Raw genomic sequence first — 25,762 nt, 5'->3', positions numbered from 1 at the left:
AGAAGCAATGCTGCAAGAATTTTGCAGATGTTGAATCAGATGGAAATCATGGAAGGCTTCTCCTCCAAATTCACCTCCCATAAGGAGAAAGAAATGATCATGATTTGAACTGTGAAACTTCAGATTTGTAGGTGTGTGTATAAGGCACAAACCTTTCTGTGCTTCACCAGGAAACCTGGACTTTTCAACTAATGCTAACAATCTTGACATCTTTTTGGAATATTCATTTTTATGGAGGTGGGTTTTTTGGGTTCTTTTTTATGTGTTTTTGCATTAATCTTTAAATAATCTTTTGGAATGTTCAGCAGGTTTTTCATCAGTTTACACGTAGTGTTTATGTGGCAGCTCAGTTACACAGAGCACAGAACCACCAATGAATGAAGTAGTCTTCAAAACACTGGCAAAGTCTGAGTTACTTCATCACCAGAAAATATTCAGAATAATTCTTGATTCTGGCCACATTGGTTTTCTACAGTTACACCAAGAAACAGATATTTTTAAATTAATTAGTTATAACTAACCTAATCTGGATCAAAATCAATCTGACCACCAAAAATTGGTCACTCAAGAGTCAGAAAACAGGAAAAATACTTATTATAGAACTATACAAGAAGCTGGAAAATGCAGGAACCCAACTGCTTTGACTTTAAAGGCTGCAGCACTGAGATCAAATTTGACTTGGGGACATCCAGAGAAAGAGCTGAGAGAGGGTGAGGTTAAAACGAGCCTTTGGGTGAAAATCACCTTGTCAAAATGACAGCTTGAGAGGACATCTGCCTCCTCCCTCTAAGTCTGCTGTGTCACATTCACTTAGACAAATTTACAAACTATTTATATAAGCAGCAATGAGCACACAGAAGTAGCTGCATCAAGAAAAAAAATTAGTTATTTGGCAAAAACAGTCAATTGAATTTCAATGTCATAGAATCCAGTGGGGATGGAGGTTTAGCTCTCCTCCCACCACAGCAGCAGAGTTGTAATATGTGAAATGGGTATTTTAAAATACTTACAAACTGGAAAAAATATTTTAGAAGTATTAAATTAACTTTGTGTCACAGGTTTACAAACATTAGTTATTTAAATGGCAGTTCTAGTGCATTGGGCCATGTAAAGACATTCATATATTTGCATTTTCATTAAGAGAGGACTACAATGCAAAATGAAACTTTGGTTGTATCATTTAATAGGAAAAGACTTTCATGATGGAAGGCAAAATGCTGTCAGTGAAGTGATGTATCTGTGCCACTGCTCAGAGTGGTGTCCCTCACCTGTTTGGAAAGTGAAGGAATACAGAAAAAGGAAGGTGTGCTCTCAGGACTGAGCTGAAGCAATTTTAGAAGTTGTAACTTCAAACTGAGAGCTGCAGCCCTTAACCACAGCCCAAGTCACTGACAACAGTATCCAACTGAGCTTTCCACACTTTTCAACAGCTCACAAAACATTCTGGCTTGCATTGTCTTGAGTGGTAGTTCAAATAAACTCTCTCCAGCACTCTGGCAGAGGGAGGGGGATGGAGGGACATTCAGCTGGTTCTTATCCCAATCACAGAGAAGTGCCTGTCCATATTACCATGGGCATTTTTTTTTGGCAGGTGGTAGACAATAAAGAAATATTAATCATAAGCTGAAAGAATGAGTTAGAAAAGTCTCATTAGAAACCTTCACTTGTTTAACTTCACAAAGGAAAGGAAATGTATTTATGCATCCCCTGTGTTTATATTTTTCATTTCATTTATAGCTATACTGAAATTAGACTCATCTTTGAATGATCTGATAATAAAGTGTCTGATCTATAGAAAAGAATTTCTGCTACGGAATATTCCAGACAGTGTCCATGCCAGTTCAAGCAAGGCCAGAGATAATAGGATTTGTGGTACCATTGCAGCAATTTTCCCTGTTAAATGGATAACAAGAACAGGTGTTTTTACAGCTTGGTCAGATTAACACAAACTCATAGAAACTGAAGAAAAAACTGTAAGTAATATCTTGCCTAAATCCTGTTTTACCTATACTCGTCTTCTGGAGTCAGGTAAAGAATAAAGCTTCTATTTTACAACCTTCTGGAAATCTGCACAGCATCAATACTGAGCCCACCCCATTCCTTCTGCTTTCTTACCTCCCTCTCTGTCAGAGAGGTCTCATGTGAAATACAATATTCTCCCAGCTGACGAGATCAACACATTGCTTTTTATTGTGCTGAAATGTCACTCTGTACTCAGACTCCAAGCTCAAGATTTTCCAGCTCCTAACAGGACTACTGGGAGAACATCCATTCTAACACAGCCCCGCAAGCCCAAAAAGAAAGACATTAACTGCTGCAATACCTTGATTATAGAGATGTTTACAGAATGAAATTAACAACAAAGCAAGGAAGACACTTCTTCTTGGAAGTCAATCCATAAGAGAAAAAATCAATTAAGTGCTACAAATAATAAAAAAAAGCCAATAATTCACAACAAAACACCTTGAAAGGAGCATTGCACACATTAAGTGGCAGAAATGGAATAATGACATGACCAGGTAGGCTGAAACAAAACAGAATTTTCCATCTGGGAAAGTGAACTTTCTTCAGCCTTCAGAACTGCCAGTAGGTATTTCTCACATTGATCAGAAATAGCCTTCAGTTTATTAGTCCTGACTTTTTTAACAATAAATTTAATAACTTTTGCCTTTTTTAATGATAATCTCTCATTATCATTAAAATGATAATGCGTTACCTTTGTTCATATCAATCAACTGCTGCTTCTTCTTCTGTCTTTCCAGCCTCTCACGCTCAGCCTTCTCCTTGGCCAGCTTGGCTCTCTTGGTTTTCTCCTCCAATTCTCTTCTTTTGTTGTTTTCTTTTAATGCCTCCTGCATTAGAGGAAATGAGTATGAGTGTCTCTGCACCGAGGAAAACCAAAATAACCTGGTCTGCACAGATCCTGTGTTTACATTAAAAAAGATGATGAAAAAAACAGGGACTTGACCCAATACTTGGAGCATTCTCAGAGATCTAGGAGGGAACATGATGTACCACATCACTTGTACATGTGAGTATTATTGATCAGAGCAAGGGAGACTGAAATAGCTTTGCATTTATGATGAAGGAAAAAAACCCCAACTTTATTTGAGCAGCAATGTGTTTGTGTTTTTCCTTATTAAGATTGCAAGTCTACCTTAAGCCTGTGCCATGCTGTTAGGAGGGATGACTGGGGAGGAAGCCAAGTTTCCACTATGGTGGAAATTCAATTACAAGTGGCTGAAACTCAGGTGCAAGAATTTAAACACAGCTCATCAAATTTTTTGTTGAAATAGCCAGTCTGGATGACTAAAATACAGAAAACACAGGAGAAGAAATGGAAAATAGTCGAATTTTTAGATTATGACTAAAAAGTCTCTGAGCTAACAGGCTATACAAACTAGCAAATTAAAAATTCAAGACTCCCAAATATTAAATTCAAGCAAGAGGCAGCATCTTTCAGCGTGGCATTTCAGGAGTTTCCTGAGGTCAAACACCACATTTCATCCTAGGCTTGCAGAGACTCTGGACACCAGGAGCTCACTTCAAACTGCACCAAGAACATCACTCACTGCCTCACCACAGAGCCAGCTGCACCAGAAACACCTGAAACAGCTTTTATTTCAGAAAAAAAGGGAACTAGAGGGCAAACCCAATGTCTTGTCCCTTTTGGTTTTGGACAGTTCTGTTGCTGCACGTTCAGAGATTTCATTTTACTGCAGCTTCCCAGGCTGTAATGGAAGGAAATGCCCCTAGTCTCAGCAAAGAAAGCAAATATGAAATGTCACGGTTGCACTGGTAGCTCACTAGCCATTAGTGATTAGATCACAGATTGTCACATTCTCTACCCAGAAATCTACAGCAAACTGAACTAAACAACGTCTAAAGTTATTTTATCTTGGAATTCTCTTTGAGTCAAACTGACTGAGTTTTATCTGAACAAAGATTCTGCAGAAGTGCAGACTGCACTTCATAAAACACAACGGATACCAATGGTGATTAAAAAAAAAAGCCATTCAAAAAAAAAGGTTTAGTCATTTTGAAGAACAGTAAGATAACAAAATCCTGCTAAACTCTGTGTGAGAGTACCTCTTTTTATTTATGGATCTACACCCATCCACCACCTGGAATATGCTTGTTTGCTATTACCCTCCATCAGGCAGTTGGACTCTTAGCCATTCCATATTTGTTATGTCATTTACTGCTATACATTTAGTCAGAGTAAGATGAAAGCTGGAAATAAATCATTGGCAAGAACATACTCCCACCTGCTATCAAAGTCAGCGCAGAAAGCAAAATAAATCTATACTCATCTATATTTATAAACATACTTTATATTTGAATTGATATTGCTAACAAATTTGATCACAGTTTCTCAAAACTGACTGATGATTAATATAAAGAGAGTTTTGACTCAGGTGTACAGTGGTTTCTACAGCATTTTTTCTGCCTGAATTATATCAAGCCTTTCAGTTTCATTTTCTACAGTTCTACTGCAAAGGGCTATTTCTCTCATGGCATGCTTTTATATTCCCCCAGACCTTTTCTCTTTCAAGGATTTGAGTAGCAGTGGATCTCTTCTAATACAGAACAGTGCTATTCCAGATTGAGGTTTTTTCCAACTATCAAATGCCAGTGATCCCCCTTCTGCATAGCTTTAACAGGCTAAATTACTTCAAAAGATCAGTTTCAAGATTGAAAAAAATTAGCTCTGTAATTGGCATTGCTTTTAAAAGAGGGAATAAAAATCAGCAGTTTTGTTACTGCAATATAATTCGAAAGTGACAAAGAACTGTTCATAGGGATCTACTACACAGCTAAATTTATTCTCCAATTAAAACTAAACTTATCTAACAGCTATAAATCAGCCAAAGAGGCAATCCTCTGGTAAGAATAAAAGCCTTCTCAACAGCTTTAGAACACATTTTGAAAGTACTCATCTAGATGCTGTCTTCTGAAAACATGTAAGTGCATGGAAAAAGGGAAATAATTTTTGAGTGAATCTCAGTAGACAGAAATATCTAAATGCATAAAACGGTTTTATTGATGTGCTTTTCATGACCCTCTTGTTATGTTGGTTGGTGCATAAGGGCAAGCAGTTTTGCTAATTCAACAGCAAATTAAAAGTTAGAGAAAGTTTGAGCATGGGTTTGTTTTGTTGTAATAAAAACAAAACTAAATTATTGTCTCTCTGAGCAGAGAAATAGATTCAGCAAGGAATATTATCTCTTTTTAAGTGAGTTAGTTGAAGAAGCACATAGTTTGATGTTCCCCCTTGTGTTTATTAGGATTCACTGAAGTGCAGCTCTGGTGCTCAGCACTGCCAGTTTACAGCTTGGCTTCCTTAAGAAGCAAATAAAAAATTAATGCATCTCTTGCATTCTGTACATATCTTAAGTTTTGACAGACAAACATATTCACACATCGACACAGTTGTAAATAGACTCTCGAAGGTAAATTATTAAAAACAAGAAGAAAGAAAACAAACGGTAATGCACAAATCTCCCTGGATATTAAAGATGCAGCTGGCTACAAAGCAGTCATGCACCAATAATGAGGGCTGCCTATGATCCCTCAGGCCTTCCCCAAATTCACCTTGCAACTGCAAAAATATGTCAGCTGAAGTTCCAGCAAAATAATAATCTTCAATCATAAGTCATTAAGAACTACAAACTCAGATTAACTGGAAGTTAATCTACAGAAATTCAGAGAGTTAAAACACAGCAGACTGAGCAATCAGTTTCCATGTAAAAGGAAGATCTTTCATGGGTGTTCCTTGGAGGATAACACATTTAAATACATTGTTATCCCTGTGAAAATAATGGAAAAGAGATGTAAGGAGCTGGTATTAAACAAGAGCAGACAAATTGAATTTCCTGCTGGGTGGCCATGGAGCAGAGAGGATGAGGTTTGGGACAGCAGGGCCACTCCAGTGGCACAAATGCCCTGGGTTTGCCAGGACAGATTAAGGGCTTGGTAAATGGAGCTGCCACAGTCTGGGCAGAGAGGGAGAGGGGTTAGGTGCTGGCATGCAAAAAAACCTTCAAACTGTCCAAGCAGAAGAGGTTTGCAATGCTCACTAAACCAAATTTAACACCACCAATGAAAAGCTTCACAGTATCACTTAATTACTCCACTGTGTAAGTTGGAATCATTATCAAATAGCCCTCGAGTAGACAGGTTTGGGACTGTTTTTCCAGCTCCCTTCAATCAACATTTGGATAGCAGAATAAACACACACACTTCATTCAGGTTACTCCTGATAGAGACACAGAGCTGAAATACACACACAAAAACAAAGCTGGATTGTTGTCTTTACAAAACACACTCAACTTGAAAACTCCAGAAAACAAATGTTATCTGTTTGGGTACAATCTTAAAAGAGAAACCAAGGCCCGGGGCAGACTAATTATTGTTTTGTTCCAAAAGCAATCTTTCTGGATCAAGGAAGAGACAAATCAATGTTTTGGCACATCATGTAAGCACAATCCTTCAGACTTTTTAGCAAAAATTCATTTTAAGGTCAGTCTGTAAGAACTATTCATACAAGAGCCTGAATCCAGAAAAAAAAGTGAATTACTCTTTTCAATAGCAAGATCTTGAATGTGACATATTGAAAAGTTTCAAAGTTTCTGGGTGTAAATTCATAACAGATTTTGAAAGAGACTGTGAGAATTACACATGGTGTAGTATATAAAGACATAATGTAATTAAATTTAAAAACTGCCTCGGTTGGAAAGATTTTGCAGACTTCCTGAAAGACATGGTTGGTGGACTGTGGAAGGAAGCACTGCAGAGGGTGTGAGGCATTACACTGCAAAGAAATATCAAAAGTGAAAAAAAAAATCCACTGAAGGGACATGCTCACACAGCTACAATTTTTTCCTTGAGGTTTCCTACACCTTCCACTTCATGCTTCACTCTGTGTTCTGACAGGATTATCCAGTTCCATTAGCCTGCTTGGATTTTCCTAAACGTGCTAAGCAAGCAAATATGAACTTCAGGAAGTGAATGAGCTGTAATTTACTCCAACATCAGCACACTAAATGAAGCTGCAATAATGCCATGATCAGTCTGAAATCACAATTAAGACAAATACAGATTCCAGTTATCAAATTATCTTAATAGGATATAGGAACAAACAGAATGATGAGACTAAGATTATACATGTGAAACACAATTGTGGAGATTTTAGAGAAGTCAGGTTCATTCTAATACAGGAGCTTTTCAGAAACATTTAAGTGCAGATGTTGGCATCTGTAGCCTGCAGACATCATCTGTGGAAGTCTCTTAGAAGACTTAGGATCAGGCCCAAGGGACTCACTCAGAGCAGGTAATGAAGTCACTGCTTCACAGGAGTTTTTCAACAGCGTAAATTCTGCCTCAGCCAAAATCCCATACTTTGCTTTGCTTTCAGAGTGGAATGAGGATTCAAAATCCTCATTTAAATATTACAAATTTCCAAAGATAATGCCTGGAAATAATGACATTTCTCTGTTGGACTCACTGCTACCAGCACTGAATATGAAACAACAACAAAAAAAAAACTTAAAGAAAATCCTTTTCTGTTTAATCCTGTTCCTTTTAAGATTAGGAAATATAACTTTATGGTTTCCTCTGGACCATATCCTTCTCTATAACTTTTGGAAATACTCCTTAATCAGGGGCAACTCTACCCTAAAATATGGCATCCAGTGCTTTTACCTCATCCACAAAGACAACCACCTCAATAGAGAGACAGTTAGGTCAGAACAAAATCCAACTCCATCTAGGCAGTAATTTCTACATTTGCCAACACAGTCTACTTGAACTCAGCCTAATTTCTTTTATTATTAGTTATTTTTACACCTTTTGGGGAGCTTCCAAGAGAAATGCCATCCTTGTGTTTTGCATCATGAATAAAGCACTTCTTCAGCAGCACTAACCCCTTGTAAATAAAGCTGAGTTAATGCTTCTCCGTGAATTCCACCACCTGTATCCTTTCCTAGCCTATACCTAATTCCTGATTTGTTCAGGATAATGATTAAAACCTCTTCTGCTCAGCACTAGCTGAATGCATACACTCAGATGAGAATTGAGAGAGTTTACAAAAGGTTTGTATTTTGGGGAGGAAAGGTTTGCTGTATATTGCCTGTTAATAAGGACAGTGTTTCACTTTTGTTACCACCTCTTGGGAAATTTCACTGAAGAAAATACTTCTTGCTCGTTATTCTTTATTTTTTCCCAGCTTCCTGCTACCTGAAAACTGTTCTCTTTCAGGCTGCATTAAAGAACTGTTACTTTTTAGGCAGAAGGGATCAAGTGTATTCCCAGACAAATAACCAGAGAGAACAATGAATAAATAGAGCCTTTCTTTTAAACCACCCCTGAATTACAAAGTCAATTTATGAGTTTGAAAGCTGGGGATTTAGCCTGACTATGCACTGTATTTCATAGTAAATCAGATGTTTATTATATATTGTATATTCATTGAGTTATACTACTGTAGCAAATGTCCTGCTGCATTTTAGGGAAATTTCAAAAAAAGACACAAAAAACCCTCACTCCTGAGTCAAAGAGCTTGAAACTTACTTTGAAGCAAGCTATAAACAAACAAATATTAGGGAGAAAGAAAGGTCTTACAGGTGCATTTCTACTCAGGACGCTGAATCCACTGCAGTAAAAACTGGTTTTTATGAAGGCAACATAACAGATGTTCTGTGTCCTGTCTGGTTCAGGGCATCAATCTTACAAAATCTTGAAGTCCCCAGCAAAAAGTGTTCAGTTTGCTGATCATTTCATGTGTCTCCTCATTTTGGGGAGACTTTCACTTTGTGGATGTTGCACTGCAGGGCACACAGCAGCCATCAATCAATACCAGTGTTGATACGAAAGGACAATTTATTCCACTGGTGTTTTACCAAACCCATCTCTCATTCTGCCACCTGATGAGTTACTCACATCTGCTTGAAGTACTGCCTGAAACTGGAATACAACCCTTTTTCTCTAAGTATGTTTTTAATGCACTTCAAGGTTTAATTCTTTATTCAAAGAGCTGCATTTACACAAATGTGAGGAAAGCAGTCACCACTGATAAAACTGTCTACCAGATAAGAAGATATAACTCCACTGAGCAAAACAGCCTCTCTGAATTTCATACAACTGTATCCAAAAATCCCTTTTCCTGCTTCAAAAACAACTTTGGTTTCTTAGACTCAAAATTCACCTTTAAGACCATCTGCATGAAAAAGAAGCCCACAGAGAAAACAGAATTTAAAACATTTAAAAAGTGGGTTAAGAAAAAAGGAAATTTTCCTATCTAGTGCTGAGGTGAATATCTCATACAGCACAATCAGATTGAAGGAAGTTTATGCCCATTTACCAACATAGGCATGACAGATTTGGAGGATGTTTTTAAATCCTCTGCCACCAACACAAACAAACATTGAGAAACTGACAGCCTGAAAACATTACAGGTCACTTGACAGAGAGTGTGAGACAGCAAGTTAAAGAGCATAAATGGAAAAGAACAAACTGGCATCTTGCTCCAGCAACTGATTAAGTATTATTTGATCAGAGCCTGATCCTTTTGGGTTTGATGTCAGGTTGCAGTTGTCCTCAAGGACAACTGAAATTTGTGTTTACTTTCAAAGGAATAATAGACTAAAAATCTAAAAAAATGTTTCTTCTTCAGAAGAGACCTAAGTATTAAAGAGATATTATTATCCAGTGGATCTTAACCGGCAAAGAGGGAAAAAAGAAAACCCACAACCAATCACCCTTTTTGTTACTTTTTATTCAACTTCTCTGCACCTGACAGCTCCAAGAGAATACACCTTTTTCTTTAGTCTCCAGACTTGAATTGGATTCATGTTCCACTGGCAAAGGAAAATCCTGTGGAAAAGCTTTACTTCATTCCTGTGATACTCCAGCAACCTGAAGAACTTCTGAACCTCTAAACTAAACTGTCTCATGACACAAGAAAGGAGCTTTATTCAATAGACAGCCACCAGCAAGAACATAAAAGAATGATGAACAGGAAAAATGGAGTCATCAATATTTATAAAATATTTGGAATTATACTTCACCAAAATACTAAAAGAAGTTGATGGGACCACTTAGAGAAAGCAGGAAGGTATCACAGCAACGTGAACTGGACAAATTTAATACATGTGCATGCTCTAGGGAATGTTTGGAGACGTTCTCTACCCTCAGTCTTATCTGATTGCTCCTGAATTCTTATCAGTACTTATTACCTTTTCAAAGTAAATCCCACAGATTAAATGAATTTCAGTATATTTTTCCTCTGGGGAAACTTCTTGCAAGCATCAAAATACTGCAGAAAACTTAATTCTCTTCTGGAAATTTGTTTGCCCCTTACAGATAAAAAAAAATCTTCACTGTGAACTTTTAATGTTTGCCATGGTCCATCAAAAGTGATTCATTACATTGCTAAAATATCAAAGTTGAATTAAATTTGGCTCATCCTTATCCACAGTTGAGTCGCCAAGGTACAACACTGAAGGACAATATGTCAAGACCAAAATCTAAATAATTCTGGAAACGTTCACCCAATTTCCTGCCATGGAACAAAGCACAAAATTAAGCACAAAAGAAAAACTAGAGACACAAAGAATTAAAACTGGGAGGAAAAAAAAGGACAAAAGAAGGTAGATAACATTTTGCAGGTATTACTCACCAAAAACAGAGTTCTGAAGTTGCTCAGATCGCCAAAGAATTCTTCTATGCTTATTGCTTTGGGATCAAAGGTGAAGTATTCTCCCAAATTTTCATACAATTTTGTCATGTTGTTGTGCATGTTGGACAGTTTTTCATATTGCTCTCGGGCACTCTCTGCAAAGCTGTGAGATCTTGTTAAGGAAAATGACTCAAATGCAGCACAAATAAAGGAATAAAAATTAAACCACAGTAAATAAAGGAAACAGAGTACACAAGGATAAAGTCCTCAGTACGAAGGTACAACTGCAAAATATGCAGGTGCTGTTCTGCTTCCAAATAGGACCTTTTTATGAATTAATAGAATTAGTAATATTATTGTTACCATTTTATGAATTTATATTATTAAATTATATTTAATTAAATTAAATTATTTAAATTAAATTAAATAATTTAAATTAAATTTATATTATTAAATATATTATATTATATTAAAATTTTATTTATAAAATTTTATTAATTTTTATTTGAAGAGATGAACTACTTTATAAAATGAATTCTACGAAAACACACAGTGAAATTGAGTTTGCAGTGAGAATCTGATCTCACTGCTCAAGTGAAATCCCCAACCTCACATACGCACATTTTATAGGCAAAATGTGCATAAATATCAATGACAAAATCATACAGTATGACATCTCATTTTCTTTGCCTTTTATTACAAAATTCTTCTCTGTGGATTCTTTCCTGCCCAGCCACACAGTTCATGCCTCAGGCTGCCTGTATTAGGTTGGTTCACTTTTTGGGGCACAATCTCAACTCCATAATTCCACTGAATTTATAGAAATGAAATATCCACAAACCAAATGACAAACAGCTTTGAGAAATTATTACTGAGAAAACAACCACAGAACAGCAGAAGTCTTGTTTTTTTCCTTAGGAAGTGTGGAAACCTAGAAAGAAAACTGAGATTGACTTTCATCCCATCAGCCATCATTAAAAGTTGGACATAATGCTTTTAAATAGAAAAATGTGGTACTTTCTTTTCCCTACGTGGGAAAAAAAATTAACAATTATTTTGCAAACAGAAGAAAGGGTGCAAGCTACTACAGGAAATATTGGTTTGCCTCAAAGCAAGAGCATTTTAGTCTGCTCTTTTCTTATGTGGGTTTGTTTGGAGCCACAAGTCACAAATCACTGGGAAAAACACATCTGCTCCAGGATTAAACCAGCTCTGCTGATAGTGAATTGTGGCTGATGAAAGTGTTTGCTACACATATCAACCCCCAAGAATAAAAGACACGAGTGATTCCCTGAGCTACAGAAACCCTGCAGCCTGGCTCCCTGTGGCTTTTCCTTGTAACAGCTCCTTCCGTGTGAATTCTGGTTGTTAACAGGACAGAGTTCTGCTCCAGCCACTCCCCAGACCTTCCTCTCTCATTTGGGAGCCTGCCTGATGTCACATTTCTAATTCCACCATTTCTGAGATCCCAGGCTCTCTGCAAAACATCAACCAGCCTGCACACTAAACAGGGGACAGAGACATACAGAAAAATCTTAAAAGAACCCATGTTTCTTTTTGAGATTAGACTAAACCCAAAAGTGATCCTCCAGAAAACAGTCAGTAAATTACAGAATGAAGCATGGAAATTCCGGTGGTTGTTCTACTCACAATGTTTCTGTAGCACTTGGATGCTATTGAGTACCTGCCACTGCACAAGCTAGAGGCAAGCAAAATGAAGCTGAAAACACCTTCCATTGGAAAGAGACCAAATATTCCACTGGATTTGCCCATTTTAAGTACTGGGAGGGTACATAAAGAGACATTTAAAAATTGGCTGAATATGATTGAAAACTTTATCAATACCAATTTTTCCAAGCAACCCTCTCAACTGAAGCCTTGGTGGCCGAAGAGCAAAGCTGGGGGCATGTAAAGTTCATTTAGAAACAGAAACCAACACAGTGATGGATATTAATTTATAAAATCAAGATTTTGAAACAATATCTGCCTACATAGTGCCACAGCAGTGGCAATACCTAATCCTCAGTTTATTGAAAAAAAGTTTAACCTGCTTGATTAGAATTCAAGCTCGGACTGTTGAGTCACTCATCTCCAGATAAACCCGGTACAGTTCAGTCTTCAGTGACATTTAACTGCACAAAAAGAAATGAAAGTTTAATGGCAAGAATACATTAAGTAGGTAATAATGGCACATTCCTGAATTATTGAGCACAGTCTAAAAATTTTAGAAAAAACATGAACTGCCTTCGAGTCAGCAGATTACTGTCATGAGCAACTCACCAAAAAGAAATACATACAAATGTACAAATCAATTTAGTGAAGCCTTTAAAATGAATTTAACTTAATATAATACAAACCCAAAAATGACCAAAAACTCTGGAAAAAAGAAAAAGACTATGACAATTCCAGATTTGCAGCCTATTCTTGGAGACAGAGCTCCCAACTCTCCATTGATGCTGCACACTCACAAAGGAAATAACAGTAAGCACTAAAAAACTCCAGTACTGCCACCAAAAGTAGATATTTTAAAGCACCACTCTGGAAATAGACACTGTGATTTACACATTATTATTTTTTATCTATTAAGTACCAAACTGCAAGTAAGAAATATCTTTAACAGATGGCCTGCAAGACAACGGGATGTCAGCAAGACAGATGAACAGGATGAGCAAAGAGAGAATTGAGTATTTCAACTGTGCTTAATTTTGAAGAAGACAAGGCAGAACTGTAAAGACAATAGTTCCCAGTCACAGACCATGCAATATTAACAAAGTTACTGTCACACTCTATGTGCTTCATCCAACCTTCCTACTTCTAAAATATTCGTAGTTTAAAACACCCCCTTGAAATGTACTGATTGAGCCAATGGAGTAATTCCAGGGGAGCGCAGTCAGATATGCCAACACTATTTCATGAAAAAAAATGAGTGAGGAATGTGAGGTACACCAACTCTGTGCAATAGCAATACTTAATTTGAACAGTTTTCCTCAAAAGAGACTGAAGCTTCACCAAGTGCTCATTTAAAAACTCTAAACTTGGTTTTATTCTTGTCACTCTAAACCAAACCAAAAATCACAGATTTTTTCAAGTAGCAAGTTTTAAAGTGTCTGTTCAAATAGGAGGAAGTACTTTATTCAGAAGCTTGTTTATTCCACATTTTCATGCATATCATTGCAGAGCAGGATTCTGGCTTGAGGAACCCACCAGGCTAAATATCTGTTTTAACTTGTCAGAAGAGAAAGTTTGAGTCAATGGTGTCATCTTTAATGAAGGATGCACAAGAGCTCTTGGCTTCTAATCTCCCAGCTCATTCATAATAGAACATTCTTTGAATTGCACTATGGCAATGCAAACAGAACTTAGTAACTGAAGACAGAAAAATTCAGCTTTAACAGCACTAAGTCATTTCCACTGATAGCTCTATTTTCACCTGCTATCAGGATGTAAACACATGCTAACAATTTTATCACTCACACTCCATCCATAATGCATCTCTGTGACTGCACAGCAGCCAAGGCTTCTGGAGCATACATAGACAATTATGAATCACAATTACATCCCTAATCTTTTCTGCCTGTTGTTAGCCTTTGCAAAAACAAAACCAAAAACAAGAAAAAAAATTGCAGAAATCTTCATTGCAATATACTCTACCCAATTTAGAACCCAAAGAAACCAAAAGCCATAGCAGGAGCCCAACTTGATCTGTGTACACAAAATCATGTACTCCTGAAAAACTTAAAGATTCCCTAATAAAACACCCATAAAAAGCTCAGTGTGAGAATTTCTTCCTCATTACAAAGCAAATTACCTCATCATTCAGCATCTGACAGAACAGCTCAGGAAAAAATCCAAACAAGCCAAACCACAAAATAACAGTGGATTCTCAGCTATCTTTGAGCAAGGAGGGCTCTCTTCCTCGCCCTTTGTTCCATCAGTACCTGAAATTACCATTAATTATCAGAATTATTTAGGACAATTGCATTCATTGTAAAAAGAGAGGATTTCAGTGGGTTTTGTGCTTGTGGAAATGAAACACAGAAAGGTCACAACCATCCAAGAACAGCCCTGGCTGTGACTTGCTCCTTCTCCCAAAATCTCAGCATACCACTTAATTCACATTAATTAAGATGAAGCTTTCTGACTTGTGCCTAAATGGCCACAAAACTTTAATCTTGGTAAACACTAAAAAAATCTCTCCGTGTTTACTTCCTACCAGCTCTAAGCAATCGTATCAGTTCCAAATTCGGCTGCATTCAAACTTCTCAATAATGAAAAGACAATTTCCATTGATTCCACCACATTGCTATGCACAGGAGAAAGCTTCTGTCAACATAATTTCAATATTACTTTTTTATTTATACTCCTGTTAACAAGGACAGAAAGATCACTGCTCAATTCTCTGAAAGACCCAGAGGAAGTCTCTGGGCAAAAACTAATAAACAAGGGCCTACTTTATAAAACATTCAGCCCAAGGAGCAAAGCTCCACAGGCTGTGTCTTGAATTGTTTTATACTGGGGAAGTTGGCTCTAAGACTCAGGTGACAAATTAGGAATTTCCTGTGGTAGCAAGAAGAAAATTTTAAAAATAAGGGGGTTTTTGAATCTCCAAAAGGTACAAAAAGCAGAATTTCTAAAGCCATAGGCTAGAGAAGACAAGATCTTAACTTAAAAAAACAAAACAAAACACCTCCAAAATTAGAGCTAGGCATTAACCTGAATTAATCTGAACCACTTATGGGTTTTATTATTTAAAGAAAAAGGAAGTTACTGAACTTTTTTTCCATTATTGTAACAGAGAAATAACCCCTGAATTCCATACTCCCATTTTAAAGAGAGTTACCCCTGAAAGCAAACCAAACCTTTCATCCTGGCAAAAGCAACACAGTATTTCCACTGATTTTTGAAACTGCCTGACAACAAAAATCATCTAGTTCTTAAGTCTCTTTTGTGGTATTTTGACTCTTAAATAATTTGAAACAGTATGAAGAGTAGTATATGTAGATCTTCTTTAAAATTCAAATATCTTTTTTTATTTTGTGATGGCAAACGATTAATCACTATTCCTGCATTAATTAGAAGGCAACACAGAGAACATGATAGTTGAGCATGTATCAGACAAAATGTTGCCAGAGTAATGGATTTGTAGCATCCCTTCCCTGGAGAACAATTAGATAAAAATCTCTTTAGATGAATAAAAACAAGAAAGAAAACAACGGAAATGCAGCTTGTACAAACAAAATGCTGTTGTAAAATTTGTTTTGCATATTATACACAAATTAGTTGTGACTGTTTCAAATAATACAAAGTGTTGACACGTTCTAACAACAATATAAACCCAGATATTAGATATTTCAGTAAAAGCCTGGTGGCCACTCCTAGAAACATTCTATTAGCTTTGGATCACACAATCAGATGCTTTAAACAATAATTACAGCTTGGTGTACCCTGAATCTTTCAGGGAAGCTGCAGCCACGTTCCCTCTCTTTGATCACACAGCTTTTCCTCACTTCAGCTGGGTTCAATTAAGGAAAGGATATTTGAGCTGTCATTTGCACTTTTCACCACCTTCAATCGGGAGATCTTGGTGGTTACTTCACAGAAAGAAAGTTTTTGGTAAAGGCTGAGGAAGGAAAAGAGACATGCCCCCCCTATCTTTAAGTTTCCTTTAGGCTGCCATGGCAAAAGCCTTCAATGTCTTGTTTTGAGAAATCTGAAAGACTGCTGATTGTATAATGTTTCAAGACCCAAGATGCTCCAAATCAAGGAGGAAAAAGAATTTTATGCCACTTGAGGAAAAAAAAAACCCAAAAAAACCAACCAAACAAAAAAACACACCAAACACCAAAAAACATCAACAACAATAGAATACCTCTATTCAAACTGAGATTTGTTTAGCATGAACAGCTGCTGCAATGTTCACAAATCAAGGAGAGGAGAAAATGAAAGACTACACTAAAATGAATTTATTTTGCACCTAAATGGTATTTTGAATAGCAGATGCCTATGTAAAACCAGACACCAAATATGATTCGAGTGATGTATGTCCCTCCACTTCTCTTTCCCAGAAATGGTTCCACATCTTTGGGATTAATAACTTATTGGGCAATTATTTGCTAGAAGCTCACCACTGCCTGCACACAAACAGCCTTGTCCCAGCGACTGGGATTAAACCAAGGAAAAGTCAGGAAAGTGAAGTTATCCCTCAGAATTCTATCTCAGACAACAGGCACTTGAAAACATCCCTCAGCCAACTGTTCTGGCCAGAGGGAAAAGCCATGAGCAGACTCACAGGGCAACCAGGATCTGAAATCAAGGTTTCCTTTACTCACAGGCACCTCTTGCTGCTCAGCAACATTCTTCTCCTCCAAAACACTTGAGCCTTTAAAGAAAAAAGCTTCTATTTGGAGTCTGGAGAAGTGTAGAGGGCAGAAAGCAGCTCCATCAACACCACCAGTTTTGCTAACGCAGAATCTCAGGACAGTTTGATTTTGAGATCTAAAAGCTGCAGCTCCAGGGATTTATAAAGTGCACTTCCCCTTCAATGTCTGATTTTAAAATAAGCATACAATAATAAGGGAATGGATTCCTAATGGATTATCACTCTAATAAAGCACAATCCTTTACAAAAATACCTTTCAGTGATCTGGACAACTTAGTTTAATATAAACTTAAGGACGAAAGCCCAGTTTCCCCTCAGGCTAAGATTCACAATCAGGGAGCCATAAAATCTCTGTTCCAGGTACAGAAGCAGAGTTCTTTTCATGACATTTTATTCCTTGGAATCTTTACATGATTTTTTTCTCCCGTATAATTTCCCATGTGCTGTGTAGACTGCTGTCAGAACACTCTCTGTCCCCAGCCAGCCAACACAGGCACAATTTATTACAATTATTTATTCTCTCCTCCTTCCCTGTCCCCAGTCCTCTCTGGATCTTCCTCAGCTCTCAGCACAATTTTAGAGGATGTCTCAAGGTGCAGAACAGAGCTCCCTGCTAGGGCACAGCTCCATCCTCTTAGGGATTCACCAGAAACACAACAGAGATCTCGGATCTAATGTCTGCAATTAAATGTACAAAAGCCCATACTATACAATTTACAGGATATATGTTTTTCAATAAATAATTAGAAAAAAAACACAACTAGAAATTCTTGAATTGTCACAGAGCTGCACCTCTTGCATATAATTATACCTTCCCATTTGTGACATTTACCAATTTCTTCCTTTATTCACACTACAATGGAATGTACAGATTATCTGTACACTTCTGTTCCCAGAATTCTTACTACAACCCAATATGAAAAAAACAATATAACCTTACATATCCTCATATCAGGGCTTTCCTTTGTAAAAAATAATGAAAATCTGAAGGTAGAAATAAACTGTCAAAGAAAATTGATATTGTGCTTTGCATAACACAATTTTCATTTATAATGTTCCAAAGCTCTTCTATTTTAAACTATTAACTTTATGAGTACTCTGCCTTAGTCTACACCAGTAAAAATACAAAGGATCGCTTTCCAAAGGGATTTTTTTTTTTTACTGACATCAAATAGCTGTAAGAGAAATGAACATTGTGCAGTAAAACATGACACATTATTAGGTGCTTTTCAAACTCAATCCAAGCAAAGATTATACCTAAATAATCCTATAGTTATCACCTGGAACACAGCAAGCACTTTCACTTTGCTTTAAGATGGATCAAAGAGGAAAAAAAATAAAGAAAAGAAATATTATGTGATAAAGGGAGTGAAAAGCTTTTTAAAAAGCACTGTTGAGTCTGGCAAGACATGAGATTCAATTCTTTCTGTACACCTCTGAACAAGGGGGAAACAAGGAGAGAAAACCCCTTTAGAGAGCAACACTAAGGTAACAAAAAATGAGTCCCAATTGACCCTGAAAATCCAGCTGCACTGGGTAAATTCACCACCTGGGAAAGTTTACAAAAGCTTTTATCAGACATGACTGAGGGCACGTAAACAAAGTTTTACGCTAGTTCACAGATTCGATATTCCTATAAAAAACCACAGGATTTTTCATGAAGATTAATCACTAACATTTTTTTTTTTTTTTTTTGCCTCTGTGTACTGCTTGTACTTTTCCTCCCCCGAGGCCTGCCCACAGGTATTTCTGTGAGATCCTATCACCCTCCCAGCCTTACTTTCTACCTTGTCCAATAATTTGCAGAGTTCCCTGACTTCTTTCATGTATGGCATCTATACAAACAGAAAAACATAAAATCAACACTCTCACAGTGCCATCTCTGCACCACAAAATAAGGAACACACCCCTGGCAAATATTCTAATTAATTAATTTTACTTTAGGAGGAACATATTGTTAATACTGCAATTCCTGGTGTGTTGACTTTCTGGATTTTTACATCATAAAAAAGAGCAGACAGTGCACAATTTATCCTGCCATAAACCACATCCTCCTAGATGCACAAGTCCATTACTGCTTTTCCCCATTTTAATGGAGTTTTTCCTCACACTCTTAGGTCTTGACTCCTGATCCACTGTATTTTTCTTCTTTGCATGTGAATTATTTACTGATTTTTTAAATTTGGTTATTTAGCCCATAGACTAAATTTTGTTACAGACTCTCTCTGAAGTAGGTAGATAAAAAATGGATTTCCCACCAGCCCCTGAAGAGCCTGAATAATCCCTTATTCTACTCAACATTTTGTTACCTCTCATCATGCTGTGTTCACACCCTTAAGGCAGCCTGGAGTCTGAGGCTGAGCTTGTCTCAAAGCAAATCAACAATTTTCACATTACTGGTCAAGCACTGAAACACTGATTTACTAATAGCTCCCTCTTGGCTTATAACATGTTTTGTTCATAAAATAATGGAATATCTCATGATCAATTATGCAGGCCTGGGTAGAATTCTTTTTCCCAACAATGAACATCAAGATAATAAAATACATAGATATAATAAAGAGAACAAAGCCAGGTACCAAGCAGAGAACTGTAAAAAAACTCCTATTAGGATAAAAACAAACATCTGGAGTCTTGCCAGAAGAGACCAGACCAATTTAAAGTTTTTCAAAATCCATTTCACCCAGCAACATGCAGACTACATCAAATTAAACAATTCACATGAAATATCTAAATAGCAAGTCTGTTACTTGATGGTTTGCAAAAAAAAAAAAAAAACAACAACAACAAAACCCAAAAAAACCAGATTAACAATTCTTTGGATGCTTAGTGCACCGCAGAGGAAAATACAACTTCAATATACCTTAAGGAAAATTTCATGCTTGGAGTGATTAAAACTCCACACACACACAGAATCACCCACATTCCTCCTAGAAAGCTGCAGCATGGCTCATTAAAGCTGAGAAAAAGAGACTGTAAAACAAAGGAGGGACTTTAGCTTTGAAATGATGGTGTGGTGCACTGGCTCAAGATAAACCTGCTGCTCTATACACCCCACAAGAAGCCCTGTTAATTTCACCCTGACTTTTAGAACTTTCAGATTTAACAGAAGACAGACTGACAGTCCTTTCCATCAGAGTTTCTCACACCTCTCTTAGAATTTATTCAGAATAAACAAAGTAGAGGGCAGAAAAATGAAGACTAGAAGTGCTGAAACCTTAATTCTTCAGCCATCTCCTACCAAAGAAATATTCATGTTATCCTGGTTCTCAGTAGGGGAAACTGGACTTGACCAAGCAGAAGGAGATTAAAGTTGTTTTTCCACAAGGTTAAACTCATCTTTAATTGGGAAATATCTAATTCTACAAGGGTTACAGCTTTAGGAACCAGGCATGTCCAAAGCACAAGAGTAAATGAAGGAAAAGCATTTCCCTTTAAATAGCCAGTGTAAAAACCTGCACAGCAATTCTGAAATTAGGTTTGTAATGAGATCATGACAAATAGATTGATTTTTTTCCCCCACTAATTTAGAAATATGATTATTTGGGACAATAATTAGCAACATTGCCATTTACGATATTAAATAACAAACCAAATACAACTGGTTTCCATCATGACCAGAAAAGGAGAGTCATATTACTAGAACTGCACAATAACGGCCTTTTTTCAGCACAATATTTTAAGAAGTTAACTTTGTCCAAAGATTCACAGCATTCACCTGCTGCACATCCCAGCAAACAGAAGGGAGTAATGAGCTACAGGTCTGGAATATTTATCTGCAGCAGAATCAGAACATTTAACCTCACCTTAATTCAATTATATCTATTGACCTTCATGACAAACATCCAGACATACCAAATGTGACACCAGTCATGCAAATACTTCGAAGTTCTTTTAGTGGGGGGATTATTTGGTTTTTTATTCCAGGGCGAAAAACTAGGTAAGTGATAGGATTAGTAAATGCCACAGGGCCACAGAGGACATTTCTCAGTGGAAATCAAACTGAATTGCAACAGTTCTATCATGACTGTGAGTGTACAACATGCTCTCCAAACAAACAAATTTCAGCTTCTGGGATTGTTTGTGTGAGTGCTGTAGGGCTGCTCAAGGCTGAGATTTCAGAATGGGTTGCTGATGCTGTTCCCTCTAACTGCAAGAGGTCCTGGTCATATTTCTGACCCACTAATTATCTTATTTTTAAACTTTTACCTATAAAAGGCAGCTCTGCATACACAGATCATTCTGTGTGCTGGAGAGAGACACTCTCCAAAGACTAAGTAAACAACTGAAGTACATTTGAGCTCAACAACATCAAATATTAGTGGCTTTTTCCTCCTATAGCTTAATAATTTCAATTGAATATAAGTAACTAAACATAGCCCAAATTGCTTGTAATCTGATTTTTAACTTGGCAGGGTCAGTTCTCCAATAGGATTCAAACCGCTGAGATGCCACGAGCTTAAACAATTAGCAGTGCAAAAAACTGAGAAGGAAAACTCTCTTTATTCACCGATGCCCTGAATTTCTGAAAAAAGCCTCTAGTTTGGAAAAGAAAAGCAGATTATTTGTACAAACTAATTCTTCCTATCTTCTATCAGCAGGGGGATTTTCTGCCAGTGCTGATGAAATCCAGCAGCCCCTCAGATGTACTTCTCAGTATTACAAGCACGAGCAGTTAAATCAAGTGTGTCTTGGTTGCTTTGGCAGCCCCATTTAAATATCAGGCGAGTGTTTGGAGATAAAAGGTTTTTAACTGTAACCTCTCAGAAGATGACACACTGTCAATTTCCTTTCCAAAAGTGCATTTTAGGAATCCTTTTCTTGCATTTGGGGCAATACAAAACAATGCAAATCTGGGACACGCAGACTCGCAAGCTGTCAAACAGCCAAGAAAATCACTGGAACCTCAAATCTAAGACTCAAATCACAAATTTTGCTGTTTAAGAGCTATAAAAACTTAGAAGAGAGCATCCTAGATGCAAAATTTAACATACGCCACCCATGTGATACCTTTTCCTTTGCTCATGTTAACCAAATTTGCATAAAACCCTATAGAATAGGTGGTACAAGGTGGGTATTCTGAAGAACATCTTATTAACTTATTACCAATGAATTCAAATTGACACAAGTCTGTAGCAGGACAAAAAAAAAAAAGGTATTCCTGGCACTTAAATACAGGCTCTGCTTCAGAAAGTTCTTTGAAACTTGAACAATTTATACACTAAAATTAATTGCAAAGCAGATGTACAGCACTATAAGGCTTATAATTATTGCTTAAGACATTTTCCATTTAAACAGAAAACTCATAAAGCTAAAGATTCAACAGTAAATAAATCATTATTATTTTCCTGTGCTGTGTCTTCAATAGGCACTGCAAAGTCTTTTTCTTCCACTTAGTATTTTAACTTAGAAAAAAAAATAGGTTCTCTTGTATGAAGCTAATAGAAAGTTCACTTAATCACACATTTCTTTTTCAAGAAATAATTTCTCATACTTAAGAGCAAACAACCACAAAATTTACAAAGTCTTAAATAATCAATACCAAACAAAGGTTTTCTCCTACTGCTGGATGCTCATTATTATTTATTGATATTAAACAAATACTAAAGTTCCAACGAGTTCATCATTGATTCATCTTAAACAGCTGCAACTTTCTGCTTCTTGCCCCTTCTTAAAGCTTGTTTTGAACTGTAAGCAGAAGGAATAAATTGAAAGAAATGCTCAACAATCTAAGAAAACACTCTGATGACTTCTATGATGGAACAGCAACTTAAAATATAACAAATAAAATCCATGCTCCATCTAGAAGCAGGAAGGTAGACTTCTCTCCCTACACAATACTTAGGAAAAGTAAAGAAAAGTATTTTGTATGGATAAAAAGCCATTATTCTCCTTTGGTCAGGAGTTGCAATTGCAAATTAAACTGTTTTCAAATGTCATTTTTGTAGATAGCAAGAACAAAAGCTTTATAAAAATACTGCAAGAAAGGGCAGATATATATATATACACACATACATAATATGTATATATTCTAAGGTTTATACAGGACTTGAAATTTGAAAAATCATTGAATGGTTCTCCCAAAGCCCTGAGAAATACCTCTGCATTGAAAACTACATTTAAATACACTCAGGCAGAAGGTAGTTACTTCAAATGGAGGCAAATGTTCCTAGAAGCATTTCCCTGTGGGGTTATTTGTGAGAATCCCTTGCTTATGAGCAAATTCAGATATTAATGTACACTTTCCTGTAGAAATGAAGACACTAGCACATCTCAAGTTCCAAAAACACAGCCAGGCTTTCATGAAAATACCATCTCCAAACACTTGAAGGGAATTACACTTCCCTGAGAAGCCAGGAGGAAATCCAAAGTGCTGAGAGATGCCAAGAGTGTTCCTGCCACTCCCACTTGCTCTGGGGCAGGCTGGAATTGCTGTCCTGCTTCTCTGGCACTGACAGCAGCACAGCTCTCAGCCCCTACAGGATGCTGAGACCCTCTGGGAACAAAGGATCAGTGCTTTGGGAATGTTTGCTCCTTCCCCAGGGGCTGCTCCAAGGGACCCTGCAGTATCAGCTGATGCTTAATGCACATTAAATCACCAACATTCCCACTGCATAAAAGTCCCCAGACTTGCCCCCAGATAATTTCTGTACAACTGAAGTGCATCAAGTGAGGAAATAAACTCCTCATATTTAGTTGTGAGGCTGTAATGGTTATGAGATAGAACTAGGAGCATAAATGCACATCAAGTGAGGATACATGCCTCTCAGGAAGGCAGCTTTTTTATACCATAAAAAGGATTCTCTTCTAATGAATGGTGTTCCTTACTGGAAATTAAAATTAGTTCACAAATTGCTGCTGTTCCATTTAATGATAAGATGAATGCACAGTGCTTTGAAATTTTTTTTATCTGCAGTAATTTTTGCTCTTTCATCCATCATTCCCTTAATTTCACAATTCTTTAAAAATAAGCTTTTAATTCTTCACATGTATGCAATCAGTTAGAAAACCCACGTGGCAGCATTGATTGCTCTGGTAGGCAAAAGATTTTAATAAGTTTAGGCACATTAATGTCTCTTATTAGGGTAAATGATCCAGCTGAAAAGCCAAACAAGGTCTCCATTTAAGGATACAGCAGCTCATGTAGGGCACACTAGAGAAATAAATTCAGGTCAGATATTTTATGAAATATACACAGCCAGTTATTCTTGTTCAGGTAGCAGGATAACACAAAAAGTATGAACCCAGTGACCATAATATGTGCCCTGCTGCCCCTTGGAACAACGTTCAAAGCTCCTGTTTATTTCTAGAGGAACCATTTTATAGAGGAATAAACTTTAATGTTGGAAGAGAGAAAGAAGTGGTATTTATTATTTATCTATTTATAGTTCTAAGTCAATATTAATGTTAACTCTGTACAACTTCCCATTTGTTCCCGCTGAAATTGCTTTTCACTTCAGCTGTTTTTAATCTTTGTTAATAACATTTACATTTAAGGTCCATTAATCTGAATACCTTTCTCAATCCCCAACTAGACACTCATGTTTTAACATCACAGAAATCACTGAAAACACCTACACCAAGCAAATATGAATTTCAGAGTTCTGCACTTTAGAAAAGATCTTCAATTAGAGGCACAAACACTGAAATAAAACAAGGAGTGAAAGCCATATTTGGCATAGTCTATAATTACTTTTCTAAACTGTTGAATCAGACTCCCCAGTGCTGCATGCAGCAGGGCTAATTATAAAAGAAACCTCTTCCATTCAAAGCTGAATTATTTACAAATTGATTTTCAGGTAAAACACAATTTCAGCCATGGATCAGATCATAAAAAAAGCTGTTTCAGGAATCACACGTAAGTTATTTAATACAGCAAAGAATTCACAGAAGGACTATTTTGATCCCTTTATTTTCTTCAGCCACACTGCACTGAGATGAATAACAGTATGTGCTAAATAAAAAACAGATTAAGTGAAGGGAAAAAATTATCTTGCTTAGAAACTGACCAAGAAAAAATCCAAAATGAAAATGCAGGTAGAATTTCTATTCATGTCTTTGTCACTCACAGTGCCAAATCTTATTTGTTAAAAAAAAAGTTATAAAAACTAGAATTACTACAATTGTTTCACATAATTTGCTTCTGTATTTTGAATATTAATTTCATTATTAAAAAATCACATTATGAATGGTATTTTTCTTGTCACTGGCCTCCTACATTTATCTGATACTCCAAGCAGTATCACTCTCACATCCTCTGAAGCAATTCTCATCCATAACCACTGGATTCTCATCTATAACCACTGGTAAATAGTTTTCGTTTTGACAGGAATGAGAAACTATGCCTTGAATATTATAATTGCTGCATTCTAAAACTCTACTGAGACATCTCAAATTTTCTGAAACACTCAGAGATGTTCAGCTTGAAATTCTGTAACTTTCTAATCTCAGGATGTGCCATCACCAACAAATCTTCAGGCAGCTGAGGAAATCAAAGAAATACATACTGCAGACTAGGGTGTCATTTTTACACCCTTCAAACCGATTCTCCAATCTAATAAAAAAATATGGGCATGTAGAAAACCTTACAATATTCAGTGATAAGCAGAAACAAACTTGATCACTTGATTTAAGGGGAGATGACTTTCTGAAACAGAAACACACCACTTATCAGCTCATCTATCAATTACACAAACACAAATCCC

The 25,762-nt window shown here is 36.7% G+C and overlaps 1 protein-coding gene across 4 annotated transcripts in view; it reads right to left on the bottom strand.

Moving 5' to 3' along the window:
- The window catches only part of DIAPH2 (diaphanous related formin 2), a gene marked incomplete at its 5' end in the record, with an annotated part of 170,660 nt that overhangs the window by 59,698 nt on the left and 85,200 nt on the right, over nucleotides 1-25,762 (bottom strand). For all 4 annotated transcript variants that reach the window (XM_083883143.1, XM_083883145.1, XM_083883144.1 and 1 more), the window contains 2 exons: nucleotides 2,717-2,852; nucleotides 10,679-10,844. In XM_083883143.1, the coding sequence (XP_083739269.1) occupies nucleotides 2,717-2,852; nucleotides 10,679-10,844 (302 nt within the window). The remainder of the gene's footprint in view (nucleotides 1-2,716; nucleotides 2,853-10,678; nucleotides 10,845-25,762) is intronic.

Source organism: Zosterops lateralis, assembly GCF_965231275.1.
Source record: "Zosterops lateralis genome assembly, chromosome: Z".
NCBI lineage: Eukaryota > Metazoa > Chordata > Aves > Passeriformes > Zosteropidae > Zosterops > Zosterops lateralis.
The sequence above is the reverse complement of the archived record's forward strand: the minus strand, read 5'-3'. Positions and strand labels throughout refer to the sequence as shown.